Below are 19,434 nucleotides of genomic sequence, written 5' to 3' on the forward strand. Positions count from 1 at the left end.
CAATTTACAGAAAATTAAAAATATTAAATCATCATTATTATTATTATTACTGCAACTTCAATATGTGTGGTGTTTTGCAAAAGGTTAATTCCTTGCCTTGAGGATCTTACAGTCTAAAATATGACGCAAGAAAAACGAAGGAAGAGGAGAGAGGTGAAGGCAGAGTTTAAAGGGAGAATGCTATTTTAATCATTTCAGGGCCACAAATGCAGGGACGCAGGACCTGCAACCTTTTAGATCAGGGGCCAGCAAACTTTTTCAGCAGGGAGCCGGTCCACTGCCCCTCAGACCTTGTGGGGAGCCGGACTATATTTTGAAGGGGGGGGAAATGAACGAATTCCTATGCCCCACAAATAACCCAGAGATGCATTTTAAATAAAAGGACACATTTGAGTCATGTAAAAACACACTGATTCCCGGACCATCCATGGGCTGGATTTAGAAAGTGATTGGGCTGGATCCGGCCCCCGGACCTTAGCTTGCCTACCCATGTTTGAGATGACAGAATCATAGAGTCAGAGAATTGTAGATTTGAAGGGAACCCTGAGGGTCAATGCAGGAATCTCAACAAATGGTTCCCCATCCAAATCGAAACCATACCTGGCCCTGCTTAGCTTTGCAAATTCGTCAGCGGTTTTGTTGCTGCGCCCCATTAAGGCAATAAACCATCAAGTTGTTCAAATGGTAATAAATATAATATCTTGGCAGTGTACCATGAAATCATTAAAACTTCCAGAAATTATAAATTCATGGCATACAGAACAAATGGTCAACACTGAATCAAATTCATTACCTAAATTTTTTAGCTGTGTTTTATTAATGGATTTATTTGAACATTGCTTGTGCACATTATAAATCATCTATCTTATCTTCACTGGTGGTGGTGTAAATATGTAAACTTTTTTTGGCAAAGGGAGTTTAAGGAAATAACAGAAATCACTGGGTTAAAGCTGACCGAAAGTCCAGAGGTAGCATTATTATCTATTTACAATGGGGTGGAAGGTTCACAGGCTATGAAAGACTTGCTTACAAATTTATTGACAGCTGCACGAATTACGATAGCTAGGAAGTGGAAGGGGCAAGCAGAATATAAAATGGAAAAATGGTATAAAGAGGGGTGGGTTATAGCTATTAATGATTAAGTAATATGTGCCATTAAGATAAGATGGGGAATATGCAGGAGAAATGATTTTGAGGAGACAGGGAGAGTGTTTGTAGAATTTATACTGTTAAAATGAAAGGGGTCAAACCATCGCAAGACGTGTTGAAATTTTGGGATGTTAGATAGTTGCAATGGAATGGTCTCGGGGGTGGGGTGCACATTGTTATTCTTATATATTTGTGATTATTACTTTGTCAAAACAAAAACAAACAAACAAACAAACATCTATCTAAATATAAATAAATAAATAAATAGCATCTTTCTGATTCTTCTGGCTGCTGGATCCGTGCAGCTCATATTTTTGATTCATAGGTGTACATGAAATATATCCCATGGTGACTCTTCCTGGTTTTCCATCTGTCTCCTACCCCAAACGGTACTTTAAGGTTTAGAGCAATGGCGCCCGAAAGCCACATGTCCGAGCCCATCTGCCTGATCGAGAACAGGGACAGGAAGCTCTTCGTCTGTGACAAGGCCCTTCGCCTGCTCTCCGAAATTCGCCAGCCGGTGGTGGTGGTTGCCATTGTGGGACTCTACCGAACGGGCAAGTCCTACCTCATGAACAAACTAGCTGGCAGAAACTCAGGTGAGAGAGAAAATTGCAGTGAACCCTCGAGAGGGAGGGGATCAAACGCTACATTTAAGTGTTTTATGCTCACATGGGGGTGTGTGTGGACCACAGAGTGCCCTTCTGTGCAGAGAGAGTCATGTAGTTACTTATTCCAAGCACAATTCAAAGTGTTGGTGCTGACCTTTAAAGCCCTAAACAGCCTCGGCTCAGTATACCTGAAGGAGCGTCTCCACCCCCATCATTCAGCCCAGACACTGAGGTCCAGCGCCGAGGGCCTTCTGGCAGTTCCCTTACTGCGAGAAGTGAGGTTACAGGGAACCAGGCAGAGGGCCTTCTTAGTGGTGGCGCCAGCCCTGTGGAACGCCCTTCCTTCAGACGTCAAGGAAATAAACAACTATCTGACTTTTAGAAGACATCTGAAGGCAGTCCTGTTTAGGGAAGTTTTTAATGTTTGATGTTTTATTGTGTTTTTAATATTCTGTTGGGAGCCACCCAGAATGGCTGGTGAAACCCAGCCAGATGGTGGGGTATAAACAACAACAACAACAACAACAATTCAAGGACAGTTAATGTGTTCCAAGGCAACAATTTGGACGAAACTTCCACAAGAGTCCAGCATGCCTCTAATCCTAGTTTTCCTGGTACATCTCTTTGGAAAATGTAGAATATTAGTAGAGTATTTGATCTGCATGTATAAGTTCCCAGGTTGAATGCTCCTAGTCTGAAATCCCTGGTGAATTGCTGTCAGTCAGGGTAGACAATACTGGGTTAGATGGGCTGATTCAGTGTCAGGAAGCTTTCTAGTTTCCTAAACAGAAGCCCACTTTTCCTACCACCCCACCCCCCTGTGTGGGAGAGGGAACTGGCGTAAGAGCCTTCCAAGAGAAAGGGCGTCAGCCGCATTCCCTGATCTTACTAGCTCACATGATTCCGGTTTCCTAAATCCTGAAAATCTGGTTGTCTCCATGGTTAGGTTTCCCCCTGGGTTCTACGGTGCAGTCGAAGACCAAGGGAATTTGGATGTGGTGCATCCCTTACCCTGGCAGGCCTGGTCAAACCCTTGTGCTTCTGGATACAGAGGGACTAGGCGATGTGGAAAAGGTAATTCTGAACTCTTGGATGGCGCACCCGCTGAATTTCTGCCTAGCATGTACGGGCTTAGGACATAACAGCATTTGTGGCAGGGCCAGGCGCAACATATCTGCCACCGTACGCAGCTGCTGAAGGATCATTGCCAGGTATTTGTCTACAGAACCAGAAAATGCACACATCAACAGAGATAAATGTTTTATACATTCAAAGTGCGACTCTTGAGGCTGAAACCAGGTCTCGGCGAAGGGACTGTGAAAACAAGCAGGTGTGAGGGTGCCGACCTCTTTGTAAACTACAGGAAAGCCCCAAGTATGACTAAATATTTTGGCTGCTGGGATTTTGATGGCTCAGCACAATTTATGTAATTTTTGGAATTTCCAGTCAGTTGAAGTTGAGAGCTGGAAGAAGGTCTATAGTGTGAATCTGGTGCTGATTGCTTTCCCATCCACAGTGGTACGGGATAGCAAAGGACAAGCTCGAGCCTACATGAGCAAACATCGCTACGCCAATGGTATTTCTCAACTTCCTTGCACACTTGTGCTTTAGAGTTGCCACTTTGTTTCTGGCAACAATAGCATCAGCCTGAGGAACAGAAACTGTTTAGGGAAGTTTTTAATTTGATGTTTTATTGTATTTTTAATATTCTGTTGGAAGCCTCCCAGAGTGGCTAGGGAAAGCCAGCCAGATGGGCGGGGTATAAAATTATTATTATTATTATTATTATTATTATTATTATTATTATTATTATTATCCTTGAAAAGCTTTTCTCTGGCATGGGAACAAGTGTTGGGCAAAGCTTTCCCTGCTTGATTTTGACGTGACTAGCTGCTGTTAAAAACCCAGAATCGGGGCTCAAAGGAAGGGAGTTTAGGGACAGCCCAGCACCAACAGCACTTTGGTTCTCAGTAGTGCAACTGCGTCAGTGGCAGTCCTTAGCCCGCTACGCCAGCTTTCCCAGGGCCAAGTAAAAGCAACAAATAACTTGAGAATGAATCAGTACTTATGTATTGTGCAGCTCAGTTGGTTAGAGCATGGAGCTGATAATGTGAAGGTTGCAGGTTCGATCCCCGTATGGGACAGCTGCATTGTATTCCTGCATCGCAGGGGGTTGGACCAGATGATCCTCAGGGTCATAGAATCAGTTCTATGATTCTGTGAACAATATCTGCAGCAACACTGCGGTGGAAGCGGAGAAGCAGAACCTAGCAGCTTTCTGTGACGTTAACATCTGAGAGAGTGCTGGAGGTGAAATAGTTAAACAGGTTACCCAATCGGGACCCAGGGGCTTGGAGTCAGAGGGATTATAAAACCAGCTCTGGGAGGGTTGGGGGAGTTTGTTGGGAGTTGGGTGGTTGGTTGGAGTGGGAGTGAGTTGGAATAGAGTCTGTGGGTAGGTTGAGTTAGTGTAGCAAAATAAGCTGAGTCATGAACAGTTAGGGGCTAGGAAGACAAGTAAATATCTGAGAGGTGGTTTAGGAAGTGAGAGCAGGTAGTGGAAGTTATAGGTCTGGATAGGCACCCCATGAATGTAATTGACTGATACTGTTTATGAAACCACACGCTTGTTAAACTGCAATAAATAAACAAAAGTTTATGTTCCAATTTAACCCTGACTGGACTCAGTATTGTCCCTGGTAGGGCTTAGGTGTTGGGAGCGAGAAATAAAGTGGTGGCACAGGGATCAATAGACAGTGAGATGGCCGGGGACCCTGTGTGATTGCCACACTTTATTCCTCCTTTTTTAAAAAAAATAATATTTATTAATGTTTTCAAGATTACAAAAAAAAAGAGAAAAGAGAAAAAGCAGGAAAAAACAACACCACAATACATAAAAAGGAAAAAAAATACATAAAAAACCAATACATAATCACAACAAAAAAAAGAAAAAATCCCTTTTTGCCTATCTTTACCTTTCATTTGCTTGTTTCATTGACCTCCTCACACCTCCCTTTTTGTATTCTAGCTTAATTGTTTCAGCAAATTCTTTCCATCTTTCTAACTTTTTATTAAACAATTTATCTTAACCGTCTAACCTATTACTTAACTCAACAGATCCTATCCATCTTTCACCAAATTCTGTTATTCAATTTACCTCAATTTATTTAACCTTATCTTACCGAAAAATACCTTAAAGCTTAAAACTTATAAACTTATTTATACATAACTCCTTATATTGTTTCTACTAAAGCCAGATAGTTTCATTCCAACATTTCCCCCAATATTCATTAATTTACACTAATTCCCAATATAACAAATTTTCTTTATAAACTTTTTTCCAATCTCCATCCAACGTCCCTTCTTCCTGGTCTCGGGTTATGTCAGACCTTACCGTCCATTCCATCTAGTTCATCAACCTGGTAATCTTATGTCCGAGGCTCTTAAGTCTCTTCCAGGCCCCTTCTGCAGATCTTCTCCATCTTGTTTATATTTGCACTTTCCCTTGTCTTTTGTTGGTCTCTTTCCTGATTTCTTTCCTTTCTCATTGGAGAGTAGGTCTCTGGGGGATTCCAAACCAAAGTTATCTCCCTTCATCCGACCAGCCCATTCCCCAGAGTCACACTCCCCGCCGTCATCAGAATAATCAAAAAAATATTTAACAACATGTTTCAAAGTCCCTCCGAAATTAAAAGTCTCCTCATCTCCAGACTTCTCCTGGCCCATTCCAAATTCAATCTTCAAAACCAACGGCTTATGCTCCTGCAGGGCCTCAGATCTCTCCATTTGTATTGCTTGAGGTGCAACCACAACCTCGTTCATTGTCTTCTGCACTTGTACTTGCCCAGTTAAAACAGGTTCCTGAGTTAGTTCTTGCCCTACAGCCGTCATCAAATCCAGTTTTTTTGTTCATCAAATCCACCTTCTCATGCAACTGCTCCAACAAAGCATTTGTCTTACAGAGAGCAAGCACCAAAGCTTCCTCCCAACACATTATTATTCAAGGTCAAAAAACTAATCCCACGATCTTAATCTTGCAGCTGTAGAGTCTCCAGGCAAACTGCAGCAACAATTTAACAAGCTCCCTCTAGAGGAGACAATTTTTATTTGTATCCATCTTTTTAAAGCGAGTCCCCCCAAAAAAGATTACTTACGTTTTTCAAATACTTTGTATCTTTTAAATGCAAAAGGCAACATTGAAATCAGATTGTTTTTCTCTCTCTCTCTTTTTTTTAGCTATCTGTCAAAATGCTCCATTCACAGTCAATGAACGTCTCCGACAATTTCTGTCTCTGACACCCCGTTCCCAGGTTTGAGACGGTGGAAACTTATCTTTCTTTACTCCCTCCTGCAGGCTTGAACACTCAAAATTCCCCCCCTTTTCTCCTGCTTCCAAGGGGGTTTTAGTGATTGTAAAATGAAGAAAATTTTGACCTTTGTAAGCGACTTTCCAGGCTATTAGCTTACAAAGTTTTTGCTTCAGTCTATTTACAAAAAGCGGAAGGCGGACTTCCTGTTTTGAACCTTCCCGCTTTGGTGCCAAATTAACATGTTTCTTAATCCAATTTTTCCGTTTCTACTCACGGGTACTTGTTTTAGAGTCCAATTGTCCACAGGAAAAAGTCAGCGCTCTCCGGCAACGGCTATGCGGCTTCACTCCACAAAAGTAGCAGTCGATTCAAAACACTGCGCTGCTCACCCCATGTCGTTTCAGAGCCCCGAAAAAGGGGTTCCCTGCGAGTAGGGGAGGCGCTCCTGGTGTCAGCCGAATCCCATGTTCCCAGGCTTCACCCGCCTGGGATTTTTGAGGGGTCTCCGCCTTCGCCGCGGCGGCAAGACCCGATTTTTGCGGAGCGGGTTCCTCCCGGTCAGAGGAACTCCGCCATTGCCGATGGCGCTAACCCGGAAGTCACTTTCTTCCTCCTTTCTTAGGGCGACACTCAAAACGACACCTGGATTTTCGCTTTGGCTGTGCTCCTGAGCAGCACCCTGGTCTACAACAGTTTTGGTGCCATTGACCAGCAAGCTATGGATCAGCTTCAGTATCCTTCCCAAGCACTAACTCTGATTTTCATTTGCTGGAGGGAGTTTGAGGAAGTCCTGTATTGGCTCTCTCTCTTTAGGACATTGCCTCTTCTCAGTAGGAAATATTTTTCAGCCCAGGGGCCACATTATTTTATGTGCAACCTTCCAGGGGCCATGTGCCAGTGGTGGGTGGGACCAGAGGCAAGAGTGTGCAGAACAACGGGTACAACTCTAGCCTTTGTAGTGTTAGGTTTTCATCCTTTTTTGGTATTGTGACCCACAAGTCCACAGAGCAAGCCAGCAGTAAATCATACCGTTCAAAGTTGGTGATAACTTAGAAGAGGAGGAGTCAGACTGGGAAGAGGAAGTCTCAGAAGATGAGGAGGTTATGTTAGCCCCAAAATGGAAAATGAGCAAGCTTCCAACCAAAGAAGAATGGCAACTTACTTGACAGAATATTCACAACTTGCAGGCTTAGCATGCTGAGTAAGAGATCAAGAAGAACATACAGTTAAAGAAGATTGGAAAATATTTATTGAATATATGGAAAATAATTGTGCCCAGCTGAAAACGCTGGCAACATTAAGATAAATTCAACAGTGTAAATGAGTTTTGATGGATGCAATAACGGTAAACTGATTGGTATAGTTTTTTGTACAATATGCAGGGATTTAAGATATGTAAAATGAACCATGGAAAGAGAAGAGAAGTCATTGATATCTTAAGGATGTAAAATGAGAATTTGAAATTGTAAAACAGAAAATTTAATAAAAATTATATACATAAAAAACAGAAAACAAAAGAAGATGAGGAGGTAACAGGGTTTAGTGATCAGGAAGAATCTGTGGCAGAGAGCAGTTCACAATCAAAGGCATAAGCCAAAGCCGGCGAGTGGGAGGACACCAAGAGGAAGGTGTCAGGTCAATGAAAAGTCACAGGAGTCTCCCCATCCTGCTGCTACAATCTTCCCTCCCCACTTGTCTCCCAGAACCAGAAGAGGGCTGAAATGGGCAGAGCAGTGGCAAGTTGAATGCAGGCGCAGTCTCTGATTGTTTGGGGAAAGCCCTGGAGAGGAGGGACCTAGACTGCTATGGGGAGGCAGGGACTTTCAGTCTCAGCAATGGAGTCATGGGGCAAGACCTACCGGAAGTGAGCTGCTGTGCTCCCTTGGCCTCACACTCAACCAAGTCCATGAAGATCTTGCTTTTGCTAATAAAGAGTTAACTCGCAACTTTGAACATCTTTGACATCATTTTTCTAAAACTGCCATCCATGTGCCACATAAAGTTGAAGGGCTTTTCTCTCCTGCTGTAACTTTGTTTTCCTGTGGCAATAATTTCAAAGCAGTCCACCCTTGGGGGCGGGAATGGGGGGGGAAGAGGCATGGAAAGGGCACATAGTGAGGACATCATCACCACAAATGCAGCTGCATGAGGATTTGTTCTGCACATGCAGTGGAAAAGGTTAATGAGATGGCGCTCCAAAATATGCAGCAGTTTAAAGGTACAGGACTTTTCTCGTTTGCATCGAACTGTCTGTTCTGTATTGCATGGTGGGGGTATTTTGAGGGGCTGCTTGTTCTCCCCCTGTGCAGGCAACTGGTCTCTTGATTCCTAAACCTGGCCAACAGCTATGTGACAGAGCTCACTGAGCGCATCAAAGCCAAATCGTCCCCCGGGGGCGGCAGTGAGGGACTGGAAGACTCTGCTGAGTTTGTCCGCTTCTTCCCAAGTTTCGTCTGGGCCTTGCGGGATTTCACCTTGCAGCTGGAGCTGAATGGGCGCCCCATCACTGAAGACGAGTATCTGGAACATTCCTTGAGATTAAAGAAAGGTACTGACAGTGGCGGGCGAATTCAATGGCTTCCCCCAATGAATGCCAGGAAGTGCTGTTTGTTAAAGGTGCTGAGGTGTTGGGAAACTACTCTTCCCCTTCCCAGACTACAGAGTTCCTTGAGAAGGAGTATTGGTTGTTAAACCACTCTGGGAATTGTAGCTCTTGGGGGAGATTAGGGGTCTCCTAACAACTCTTCGCACCCTTAACAAACTCCAGTTCCCGGAATTCTCTGGGGGAAGCCATGACTGGTCAAAATGGTATCCTAGTGCTTTGAAGTTTTGTGTGAATGTGGCTTTAGTTTAATACCAGTCTAGGTGTGTTAACGTCATGTCTTTACTACCTAGCAGAGTCGTGTTTCAAAGTACGTTTGATGTGTTTACACATCACATTTATTTGAAACAGTTGCAGCTTTCCTCTGCACAAAATTCCTCCCAACAAACCACAATAAAATACAGTATATAAACTGTTTCAAAGGGGTAGCCAAGTTCCTCTGTTGCAGCAAACACAACGGAACCTTGCTAACTTACTAACAGCTGTAGGAATAACTGAGACGACAGGTTGAATGCGAGTGAGCTATGCGGAAGCAAGCTAATCGGCTAGCTTGGCAGAGCCTCTTTTATTGGCAAAAATCAACAGTTGCAAAGCTGTAGTGAAACCACTCTGAACTTTAACATATTTCCATCTAAGCACATTCCCAGCATTAGCAAATACACATGTCAGCAGGTGTTTCCCTCAAATGTCCTCCCCCGATACTTGATAACACCTGCTTTCCCTGCCATGCTCCAACCAAGCGATATGTCTAAGCAGTTTGTGAAAGGACAAAAGGTCAGGGGGGAAACCCTGTTTTCTAGCCAAGAAGGCAAAAGGTCAGGGAAAGCAAGCGTAACATTGACATGCTGTGGCACGTCTTTGTGCGAGGTTTGCCTTTGCAAAACGGAGCGTTACCCCCACAAACAGCCAGCTCTGGTAGGCCCCAGTCAGCATGGACACTGCTTAGGGATGATGGGAGTTGCAGTCCCATGACACCTAGAGGGCACTAGGCTGGCTAACCCAGCTTTGTAACTTGCATGTGTGTATATATCTGCCAACTTGGGATAACATTCCATGCACCTGAGAGAGTAAGCTTATGCCATAACATACTTGCTAGTCTTTAAAGTGCATGAGACTGTTGTTTTTAGTGGTACCTCGGGTTACATACGCTTCAGGTTACAGGCGCTTCAGGTTACAGACTCTGCTAACCCAGAAATAGTACCTCGGGTTAAGAACTTTGCTTCAGGATGAGAACAGAAAATGTGCTCTGGTGGCGCGGCAGCAGCAGGAGGCCCCATTAGCTAAAGTAGTGCTTCAGTTTAAAAACAGTTTCAGGTTAAGAACGGACCTCCGGAACGAATTAAGTACTTAACCCAAGGTACCACTGCATATATTTAAAAACACTCAGAATTCATAATGCATCTGAAATTACTAGCTGTTGCTTAAAACTTAGAAACTCGTGCCTATAGGCTTGCCATCTAAAGTTAGATCTAGTAGTCAGAAGGGGGGTGGGGAGCAAGAAAGAGCGGAAAGGGTTGTGTGCCTATGTACTTAATAAGGATAACCATGAAGTATAGTATGCCTTCCCTTCTGTAGTATGAAATATCTGCCTTGCTCAAATCCCACTTTTTCTCTTCCATGTTCCAACCCACTGGTATCTTTGCATTTCCATGTGCCATTTCAGATTTACCCACAAGCTCCCCATCTCCTGTTAATATTTGTACTGGTACTGTATTTGTTAGGAAATGTATTTTACAAAGAGTGATTTGTACTGGGGGAAAGAAAACCTATGTAATGTAACAGCTGCAGAATCTTGTGACTCCGATTAAGGTCACAGAAATGCTGACTCATTGCCTTGTTAATTTGTTAAGTCCCTTTAAAAGTGAGTGTGTTTCTTATATAGGAGGGGAGGGAGTTGGAGGTTGTCTTGTTGTTGTTTCATTGACCAACAACAACAACAACATGGGAGTGTGGAAACTTCAAGCAGATGCTGTGTCTGGAGGAGTTTGTGAGGACAGACAAATCAGCGACTCAGCGATTCTCAACCTGTGGGTCTCCAGATGTTGTTGGACTACAACTCCCATCATCCCTGAGCTCTGGCCTGGCTAGCTAGGGGTGATGGGTGTTGTACTTCAACAACATGTGGGGACCCACAGGTTGAGAAAGGCTGTCTTACACACTGCTGTGAAAGAGTTTTTGAAGCAAGAAGCAATAAGATCCTCTCTTGGGCTCAAATGCATTGTATTGGACTTTATATGCACAAATAATACTGATTGTTAACAGCTGCCACCCTTCAGAGTCCTGTGGAGGCTACTTCATCATGAAGGCTTTGAGGGTGAAACCCCTGCATGACTCAGGAAAATGGCTAACATCTCCATCGTCTTCTTTCCAGGCGATGCCTCTGGTGTTCAGCTGTACAACCTGCCTCGCAAATGCATCCGGATGTTCTTCCCCACTCGCAAGTGTTTCATTTTTGACCGACCCACTACTAGGAAGAACCTGCCCCATCTGGAGTCGATGCAGGAGAGCCAGCTGGAGCCCGACTTTGTGGAACAAGCCGGCCAGTTCTGCCGTTACATCTATAGTACATCCAAGGAAAAGACCATCCCGGGAGGACACCTTGTCAATGGCCGCTGTGAGTCCTGGTAACTGTGTAGTCCTCCTCAGACTAGCTGGTTGGCAGCTGGATGGCCCTGTGCACCTGCCATAATTGCCCCAGGGAGGAGCTTGGGATCTGGCCCACCATCCTAGCTACTTGGGTTTGCATTCCAGTGGGCCACTCTGAGCACAGGCAGTTCAGTGTGCCCTCCCATAACCAGCTCCTTTTCTTTTCCCCCCTGGTAGTGCTGGCGAACCTAGTGACAACCTATGTGGACACCATTCGCAGTGGGCAAGTGCCTTGCATGGAGAGCGCAGTGCTGGCCTTGGCTGAGATTGAGAACTCGGCTGCTATCCATGATGCTACTGTGCGCTACGGGGAGCTGATGGATCAAAAGCTGAAGCTTCCTACGGAGACGGTCCAGGAGCTGCTGGGGATCCATGCCGAGTGTGAGAAGGAGGCCCTGCAGGTGTTCCTGGCTCGTGCCTTCAAGGATGACCAGCAACGGTTCCAGGTGGAACTCATGGTAGGTTGTCCCTTGATCCCCTGTATATTAACATGCTGCAAACTGTATATCATACCCAAATATTCAGATTTTTGTCCACCACACGGGAATCTTTTGGTGGAGGGTGGTTAAGAAATGTCTTGAACAATTTTATTCTGAAAATAAATCTGGGCGCACAAAGTCTGTTCTCCCAGACTAGAAATGTTTCGAAGTGCTTAGCTATGTCTCAGCTTTATTTTGTTTGTGTTGCCAGAAAACCATGGACCAGATGAAGGAGGGCTTCTGCCAAAAGAATGAGCAGGAATCTTCAAAACTCTGTTGGGCTGTGTTGATGTCCTTGTCTGGGGAGCTGGAGGAAAACATCAAACAAGGGGTTTACTCCTGTCCTGGCGGTCACAAGCTGTTTTCGGATGACCTGAAGGAAATGGAACAGAGATACCACCAAGAACAGAAAAAAGGAGTGATGGTGAGGAAGGGCGAGGGCTGCTGAATGAACATCTTAAAGGGGCATTATAATAGCTCGGCTAATTGGAGGATGGGGGTACACTCCAAATCATGGTTTTCTCAGAATTCAAATTGCCAAAACCTGAAACACATTTCATAGGTGTGGCTGAAATAGGTGCAAAGTTCATATCTGAGTACCAGAGCTGGAGACTGGGTACTGAAATTGTGACTGGGGAAACCCAGCCAGATGGGCGGGGGTATAAGACAACAACAACAACAACAACAACAACAACAACAACAACAACAACTCTTGCTACACAATTGCACCATTTTAAAAATTCTGAATCCATGAAAAATTAAGGCTTGTCTGACTGCAGTCTAATAGTTCATTGTTCAACCTGGTAGCAAACAGAAAGGCATACAGCCGAAACAAGCTCAGATTCCTGTTCCAGTCGAGCCTGGGAGAGAGATTGTGGGAAGTTGTTCTGCTTCCCCTAGCAATGTGCCTGAGCTTCCCAATTTAGGACCTATATAGATGTGACACAGGAAGTCCACAGTGCCTTGAATTTTACTTAAAATCAATTGCTAGAGACTGCAGATTGGACTAGAACACAGTGGCCCTGAGAGATCCTTGCGTTATCGGATATTTGGAGGGCTGTTTAGATCAGGAAAGCAGATGACCTTCTCTTCCATCCTGGCTGCTCTGATGTGATGTGCAGTCCCCAGCAGTATTAAGTAACTTTCAGAATGCTAGCAGATCCAGTCACAGGCATCCCTCAACATATCTGCTTAGGCTCTTAGAGGGCCACAATTCTAGGGGTGAATAATACAGAGGATGCGGGTAGCGCTGTGGTCTAAACCACTGAGCCTCTTGGGCTTGCTGATCAGAAGGTTGGCGGTTCGAATCCCCACGATGGGCTGAGCTCCCATTGCTCTGTCCCAGCTCCTGCCAACCTAGCAGTTCAGAAACATGCCAGTGCGAGTAGATAAATAGGTATCGCTGTGGTGGGAAGGTAAACAGCATTTCTGTGTGCTCTGGTTTCTGTCACGGTGTTCCATTGCACCAGAAGTAGTTTAGTCATTCTGGCCACATGACCCAGAAAGCTGTCTGTGGATGAACTCTGGCACCCTCGGCCTGAAAGCAAGAGGAGCGCTACAGGTGGTACATGACCCCAGTCAAGCTTGCAAAAATCTATCATTTGCCCGACAACAAATGTTGGAAATGTAAGGAAAATGAAGGTACATTCTTTCACCTTTGGTGGACGTGTCCCAGGATTAAGGCTTTCTGGGAAATGATATATAATGAATTGAAAAAGGTATTTAAATATACCTTCTTGAAGAAACCAGAGGCCTTTCTCTTGGGCATGGCTGGCCAAGTGGTGCCAAAGAAGGACAGAACTTTTTTTATGTATGCTACAACAGCAGCAAGAATACTCATCGCAAAGTATTGGAAGACGCAAGATCTACCCACTCTGGAAGAATGGCAGATGAAACTGATTGACTGTATGGGATTGGCAGAATTGACGAGCAGAATCCGTGACCAGGGAGAAGAGTCGGCTGAAGAAGATTGGAAAAAATTTAAGGACTATTTACAGAAATATTGTAAAATTAAGGAAAGTTAAATGGTGTTGGATTGAAATTGAGTGGTTTCTAGCTGTAATGATATAAAGGAACATAGATGGGAAAAAAGGGTTTGAAAAATAAGGTAATGTTATAAGCTGTAAAATGAAGGATTTGCTGAACAAATAACCTTAATTGGGATACAAGGAGGAGAAGTATGAGGAGGTCTGAGAAATTTGTCATTTAAAAGTATGATTTATGAACTTTATGTCTTTTTAAATGTATTTGTTTGTTCTGTTTTTGTTTGTTTGTTTAAAAAATTCGAAAATCTAATAAATATTCTTTAAAAAAAAAGAAAGCAAGAGGAGCGCTGCAGCCCCGTATTCACCTTTGACTGGACTTAACCGTCCAGGAGGAGTCCTTTTGTAATAGAAGAAGGAAGTCCACAACCCTCAGCTGCAGGATGAGATCTACTTTGTGCCTGAAATGAAAGGGGTGCCTGCCAGGGAGTCAAATGCCATCTGGGCCATCAATCTTCTCACAGTCCATGCTTCAGACAGTCTCCCTTCCTCTTTACTATTAACATCACTGCAGAAATGTTCATGCATTTGTATTTCTCCTTTCTCACCTTATCAAGCAAAAATGGGAAACGTGAAGCAGGCGGGGGACCCAATCTGTTTTAGCCGGCCTCTCTTCATTCACTCTGCTGACTCTTCTGTTGCAGGCAGAGACAGTCCTACAGCAGTTCCTCAAGGAGAAGGAGAATGTCAGCAGAGCCATACTGCTAAGTGATCAAGCTCTGTCAGAGAAAGAGAAGGAAATGGCAGGTAAGGGGATGGGAAAGTAGCATGCATGGGGCTCCCTGGTCAACAATGTGGCTCCTTGGAGGTCTTCCCCTGGGGTCCATGAAGACTCTGGGCCTCCCCACATGCTGCCCACTTGGTCATGAGGTTGTGGGTGTGGCTGTCTTTTTACCCCTTGAAAATGACACAGAAGCATGTTGGAAAAAGAGACATTTTCTCCCACTTTCTCTTTCAGCTCTCTGTGCTTTTCAAGGCTGATGGTATAGGGTTGTATATTAATAATAATAATAATAATCTGCTTACAAAAAGCTTTTGCAGAGGTTTGATTAGATCCAACGTGTGTTGAGCATTTATTGTGATGACAATGAACATTTAAAGCCCTATACGGCCTAGGACCCTCGTACCTACGGGACCGCCTCTCCTGGTATGCCCCACAGAGAAACTTACGGTCTTCAAATAAAAATATCTTGAAGGTCCCAGGCCACAGGGAAGTTAGGCTGGCCTCAACTAGAGCCAGGGCTTTTTCGGCTGTGGCTCCGACCTGGTGGAACACTCTGTCACAAGAGACTAGGGCCCTGCGGGACTTGACATCTTTCCGCAGGGCCTGCAAGACAGAGCTGTTCCGCCAGGCCTTTGGCCAGGGCACAGCCTGACTCCCTCCCTCGGCAATCTTCGCGGAGCTCTGGCCCAATGGTGGCCAGTGGCTTGAATTTAATTAATTTTATAATGAATGATTTTAGAGTGTTGTTTGTGTTGTACTTTTGTATTGTTTTATTGTTGTTAGCCGCCCTGAGCCCGGCTTCGGCTGGGGAGGGCGGGATATAAATAAAATTTATTATTATTATTATTATTATTCATCCTGACTTGCTTGTAGGGTGCTTAGACATTTTCCCTTTTACCCATTCACATCCCACAATTTTCAGTTCAATTGCCTGTCACTTTCCTAACAGCAGAAAAAGTTCTTTTTCAGGTTACGGACACGCCAAAACCCAGAAGTACCAGAACGGGTTACTTCTGGGTTTCGGTGGTCGTGCATGCACAGAAGCGCTAAATCACTCTTTGCGCATGCGCAGAAATGCTGAATCGCAACCTGCGCATGCACAGATGTGCCCCTGCGGGTTGCGTATGCTGTAGATTGCGAACGTGCATCCCACACGCATCACGTTCGCAACCCAAGCATCCACTGTACTAGGAAATTTAGGTTTGCACATTCAAGTCAATTAATGAATTCTGTTGCCCTAGTGCAAGAATTCCACTTAAAAAATAAACTTTTTCTGCTGTTAGGAAAGTGACAGGCAATTGAACTGAAAATTGTGGGATGTGAATGAGTCTGTAACCCGAGGTATGACTGTATTCACTTGAATCCGTCCCACAAACTACTGCTCTGGAGTATTTATTTCTGCTACTACTTTTCTATTTTCTAGTTGCTTTGGGGTTTTTGCTTTCTCCAAATACAGATATGAGCATTAACAAACTTCAAGCAGTAATTCTGGCCCCTTTAACCCTATTTTAGCCAAACCCAAACTCCATAGCAGTAAGTAACCGTGGAACAATATCTTGTGACACTGCACGAACACCTACAGTTATTCGTTCTTCCTTTTTTTCATTCCCGGGACAGAGGCGAAGGCAAAGGCTGAAGCTGCGCAGAGAGAGCAGGAGATCCAGAAGCAGAAGCAAGCTGAGCTGGAACAGAAGATGGAGGATCAGAAACGGAGCTACGAGCTGAACATCCGTCAGCTGGAGGAGAAGATGGTGAAAGAAAGGGACAATCTATTGAAAGAGCAGAATATGATGATGGAGAGTAAACTCAGGGTAACTATCACAGGCCCATCTTGGGCCTCTTCTGCATTTGCAACAAGCAAACACAAGAACGCTAGTTTGGGTGGTTCTGGAGTTCTGTGCTTTCTTACAAAATGGATCAAGTCAGGCTCAGGGGAGTGTTAGCCCTCTTCCTCACAAGCCCAGGGCCCCTATCTAATTTAGTTAGCAGTGTTTTTCCTGGTCAGGCATCCTTGTGAGACACACTCAGCTGTGGAGTGAAGCTTCTGGGGTTGGAAGGAAGTTCGTCGTGATCTGAGCCATCTCCTTGACTGTCAAGTGGCAGACAATGATGTTAAAAACTTAAATTCCATTCAATTAGATGCCTTTTTTAGAACACCAGAAGAAAGCTTTTTCCTTTCAGTTTGGCTGGAAGTATTCTTAAGCACAGGGCGCGGGTGGTGCTAGGACTTGCCGATCAGAAGGTTGGTGGTTCGAATCCCCGTGACGGGGTAAGCTCCCATTGTTCGGTCCCAGCTCCTGCCAACCTAGCAGTTCAAAAGCACGTCAAAGTGCAAGTAGATAAATAGGTCCCGCTCTGGCGGGAAGGTAAACGGCGCTTCCGTGTGCTGCTCTGATTCGCCAGAAGCAGCATAGTCATGCTGGCCACATGACCCGGAAGCTCTACGCCGGCTCCCTCGACCAATAAAGTGAGATGAGCGCCGCAACCCCAGAGTCGGTCATGACTGGACCTAATGTTCCTTTACCTTTTTATTCTTAAGCACACCGAAAGCCGAATCACACCCCTTTGCTTTTGATGTGAATGCTCTCTTTTTACAGGAGCAAGAGGCTTTGCTGAAGGACGGATTCCAGAAAGAAGCAAATCGACTAAATGGGGAGATTAATCAGCTGAGACAACAGACTGAAAATATCAAGAAGCCATCTTGGTTTGCCGGGGTGTTGGGTGGTCTGGTAGATGTTGCCACATGTTTTTTTCCTGGTATTGTCTCCAGACTTGCTGGATCGCTGGCTTCTAACTTTATAAAGCGCTTGTGATCAAGCAGGAAAAGGCCTATAGATCAGTTACAGTTGTCGTGCGACACTGGTGGTGAAGGCATCCTCTTCTATTTCTCCCCGTGTCAGTTTCAGTCTCAGTTTATTGATTAACTTTTCTAGTAAGGCTGTTTCCCATACTACTTGATACCAGTGTTCCATGTTTATTCCTGACAGGTCCCTCCAGTGTCTGCCTATGATGTTTCTGGCTGCTGAGAGTAGGTGGGCTATGAGCTCTTTATAGTGTGAGTGGGCATTGCTATCTTGGAAGATGTTTAGTAGGGCCAGTTCTGGGGTGACTTCTAGTACCTGTTTAGTTATTTTGTTTCTTTCTTTTATGACTGTTGTCCAGAAGAATTGGGTTTGAGGGCATTCCCACCACATGTGGAGGTATGTGGGTATGTGCCTGTGGAGGTCAAGCCTCTCCAGCATTTTGGTGAAGTTCCTGGGCATATCAGCACCAGTTTCTGTGGTGTTAGGTACGATCTGTATATTGTGGATACCATCCCCTTGTCATGTCCTGTTGTTGTTAGGAGAAGGTTTTCGAAGGTGGTCAAGGGCCTAGTAGCTGTTGATTTTACTACTGGATTGTTTAAGAAGGCATGTAGTTGGTGGTGTGTTAGCCAGGGCATTTGGGTGTCCCCTAGTTTAGCTTCTGTTGTTCCCTGACACACCCACATATTACTATATTTGCCAGGATTTCCCCACCCTCCCCATTGGAACTGACACTTCCTTTTTCTTCTTCCCTGACATTTGTATTATTAAGTTAATAAGCAAAAAGGAAGCTGTAAAAAAATTCCACTTGCGAGTGGGAGGCAAGAATACCTTCCAAGATTGTATTGAAGATGCAGATTGTGTACAGATTTTCTTGAACACCTTATAATAGTGCTGTGTTTGTCAAAGGCAACCTCTTTAAAGACGAAGCCAGTTAGGTACTTGCATGCCTGTTGCCTACGAAGAACTTTTTGCCATACAGTGCCTCAGGTCACACCAAAGCCACTATGATGAAGAAAGCTGCTGTGTTGATGTAGCCTGAGTGCCATATTGCAGTATTAGTAGAGTGATGCTTACCACAGACTTGACCTGATAATGTGGTTGGGTGCAGATTGTAAGCGAATGGAAGCTTACAAATTTGACCGTCACATTTGAGGGTAGGTTTAATTGCTGGATTTGAAATATGCCTGTTTGCTTTGATCTTGTACTTTTATTTTGATCTTGTTTTTTATGTGAATAAATGTCTGGCAAAAGAATAAAATAATTCTGGAGTTCACATTGCATTTTTAATTATGTGTTTCATTAAATTTTCTTGTGGCATGGGAGAAGAGGTGGCTTATTTATTTATTTAACTTTATTCTCCCAAGGAATTCAAGGTGGCAAACTCCTCTCACTGAATCTCCACAACAGCCCTGTGTGGTTGGTTAGGCTGTGGGAGGCTTTGAATGCCCCATGGTCATCACCCAAGTGTCGTGGTCATGTGGGGATTCGAACCCTGGTCTCCCAGGTCCTTGTCCAACACTCTTAACCACTATACCACCCTGGACAAAGATGTACAATATCCATGAAAATGTCATGCTATCTGAATTTGCTTTTTGTAACAGCCGTGTGCCCCAAATCCTACTTATAGGCCCCAGCATCTGTTTTCCAGTCAGTCAGGAGCACAGAGTCTGCTGGAGAAACCCTGGCCTGATAGAAAGTCTCAAATCTCACATGCAATGGGGCCAGAGTTTGAAACCAGGGTTGACTCCCAATCTGCAAAAGGTGAGGAGGAGTTTCTGCACCGAGGTGAAGTTGAGTTATATCAGGAGCAGCAAAGTGGGACATAAGACATAGGGCTTGTGCACAGCAGAGCAAAAGGTTCTTTAGCTCGTAAGTTTGTTGTTTTAGCCAAAGGCCATGACTAACTTGTATTAGTATTAATAAAATAATACAGAACATATGTCCATGATATAAAAATTCATAATATAAAAAATGACTTTGCCAAGTTCCTAAGCGTTACCCTTGTGCATCCCTGACAGCTACAATTCTGATATTATTTCGCCTTTTTAAAATTCAGTTTGCCAA

General features: G+C 44.4%; 1 protein-coding gene across 1 annotated transcript; it reads left to right on the forward strand.

The window, feature by feature from the left end:
* The first annotated feature begins 1,458 nt into the window (after nucleotides 1-1,458).
* LOC128418353 (guanylate-binding protein 1-like) lies at nucleotides 1,459-18,643 on the forward strand. The gene is made up of 10 exons (XM_053397945.1): nucleotides 1,459-1,748; nucleotides 2,707-2,834; nucleotides 6,693-6,802; nucleotides 8,416-8,618; nucleotides 11,044-11,286; nucleotides 11,496-11,776; nucleotides 12,009-12,221; nucleotides 14,484-14,586; nucleotides 16,181-16,374; nucleotides 17,161-18,643. The coding sequence occupies exons 1-10, from the start codon at nucleotides 1,559-1,561 to the stop codon at nucleotides 17,374-17,376; spliced, it is 1,881 nt and encodes a 626-aa protein (XP_053253920.1). The 5' UTR covers nucleotides 1,459-1,558; the 3' UTR covers nucleotides 17,377-18,643.
* The last annotated feature ends 791 nt before the right edge of the window (nucleotides 18,644-19,434 follow it).

Source organism: Podarcis raffonei, chromosome 8 (genome assembly GCF_027172205.1).
Source record: "Podarcis raffonei isolate rPodRaf1 chromosome 8, rPodRaf1.pri, whole genome shotgun sequence".
Taxonomy (NCBI): domain Eukaryota; kingdom Metazoa; phylum Chordata; class Lepidosauria; order Squamata; family Lacertidae; genus Podarcis; species Podarcis raffonei.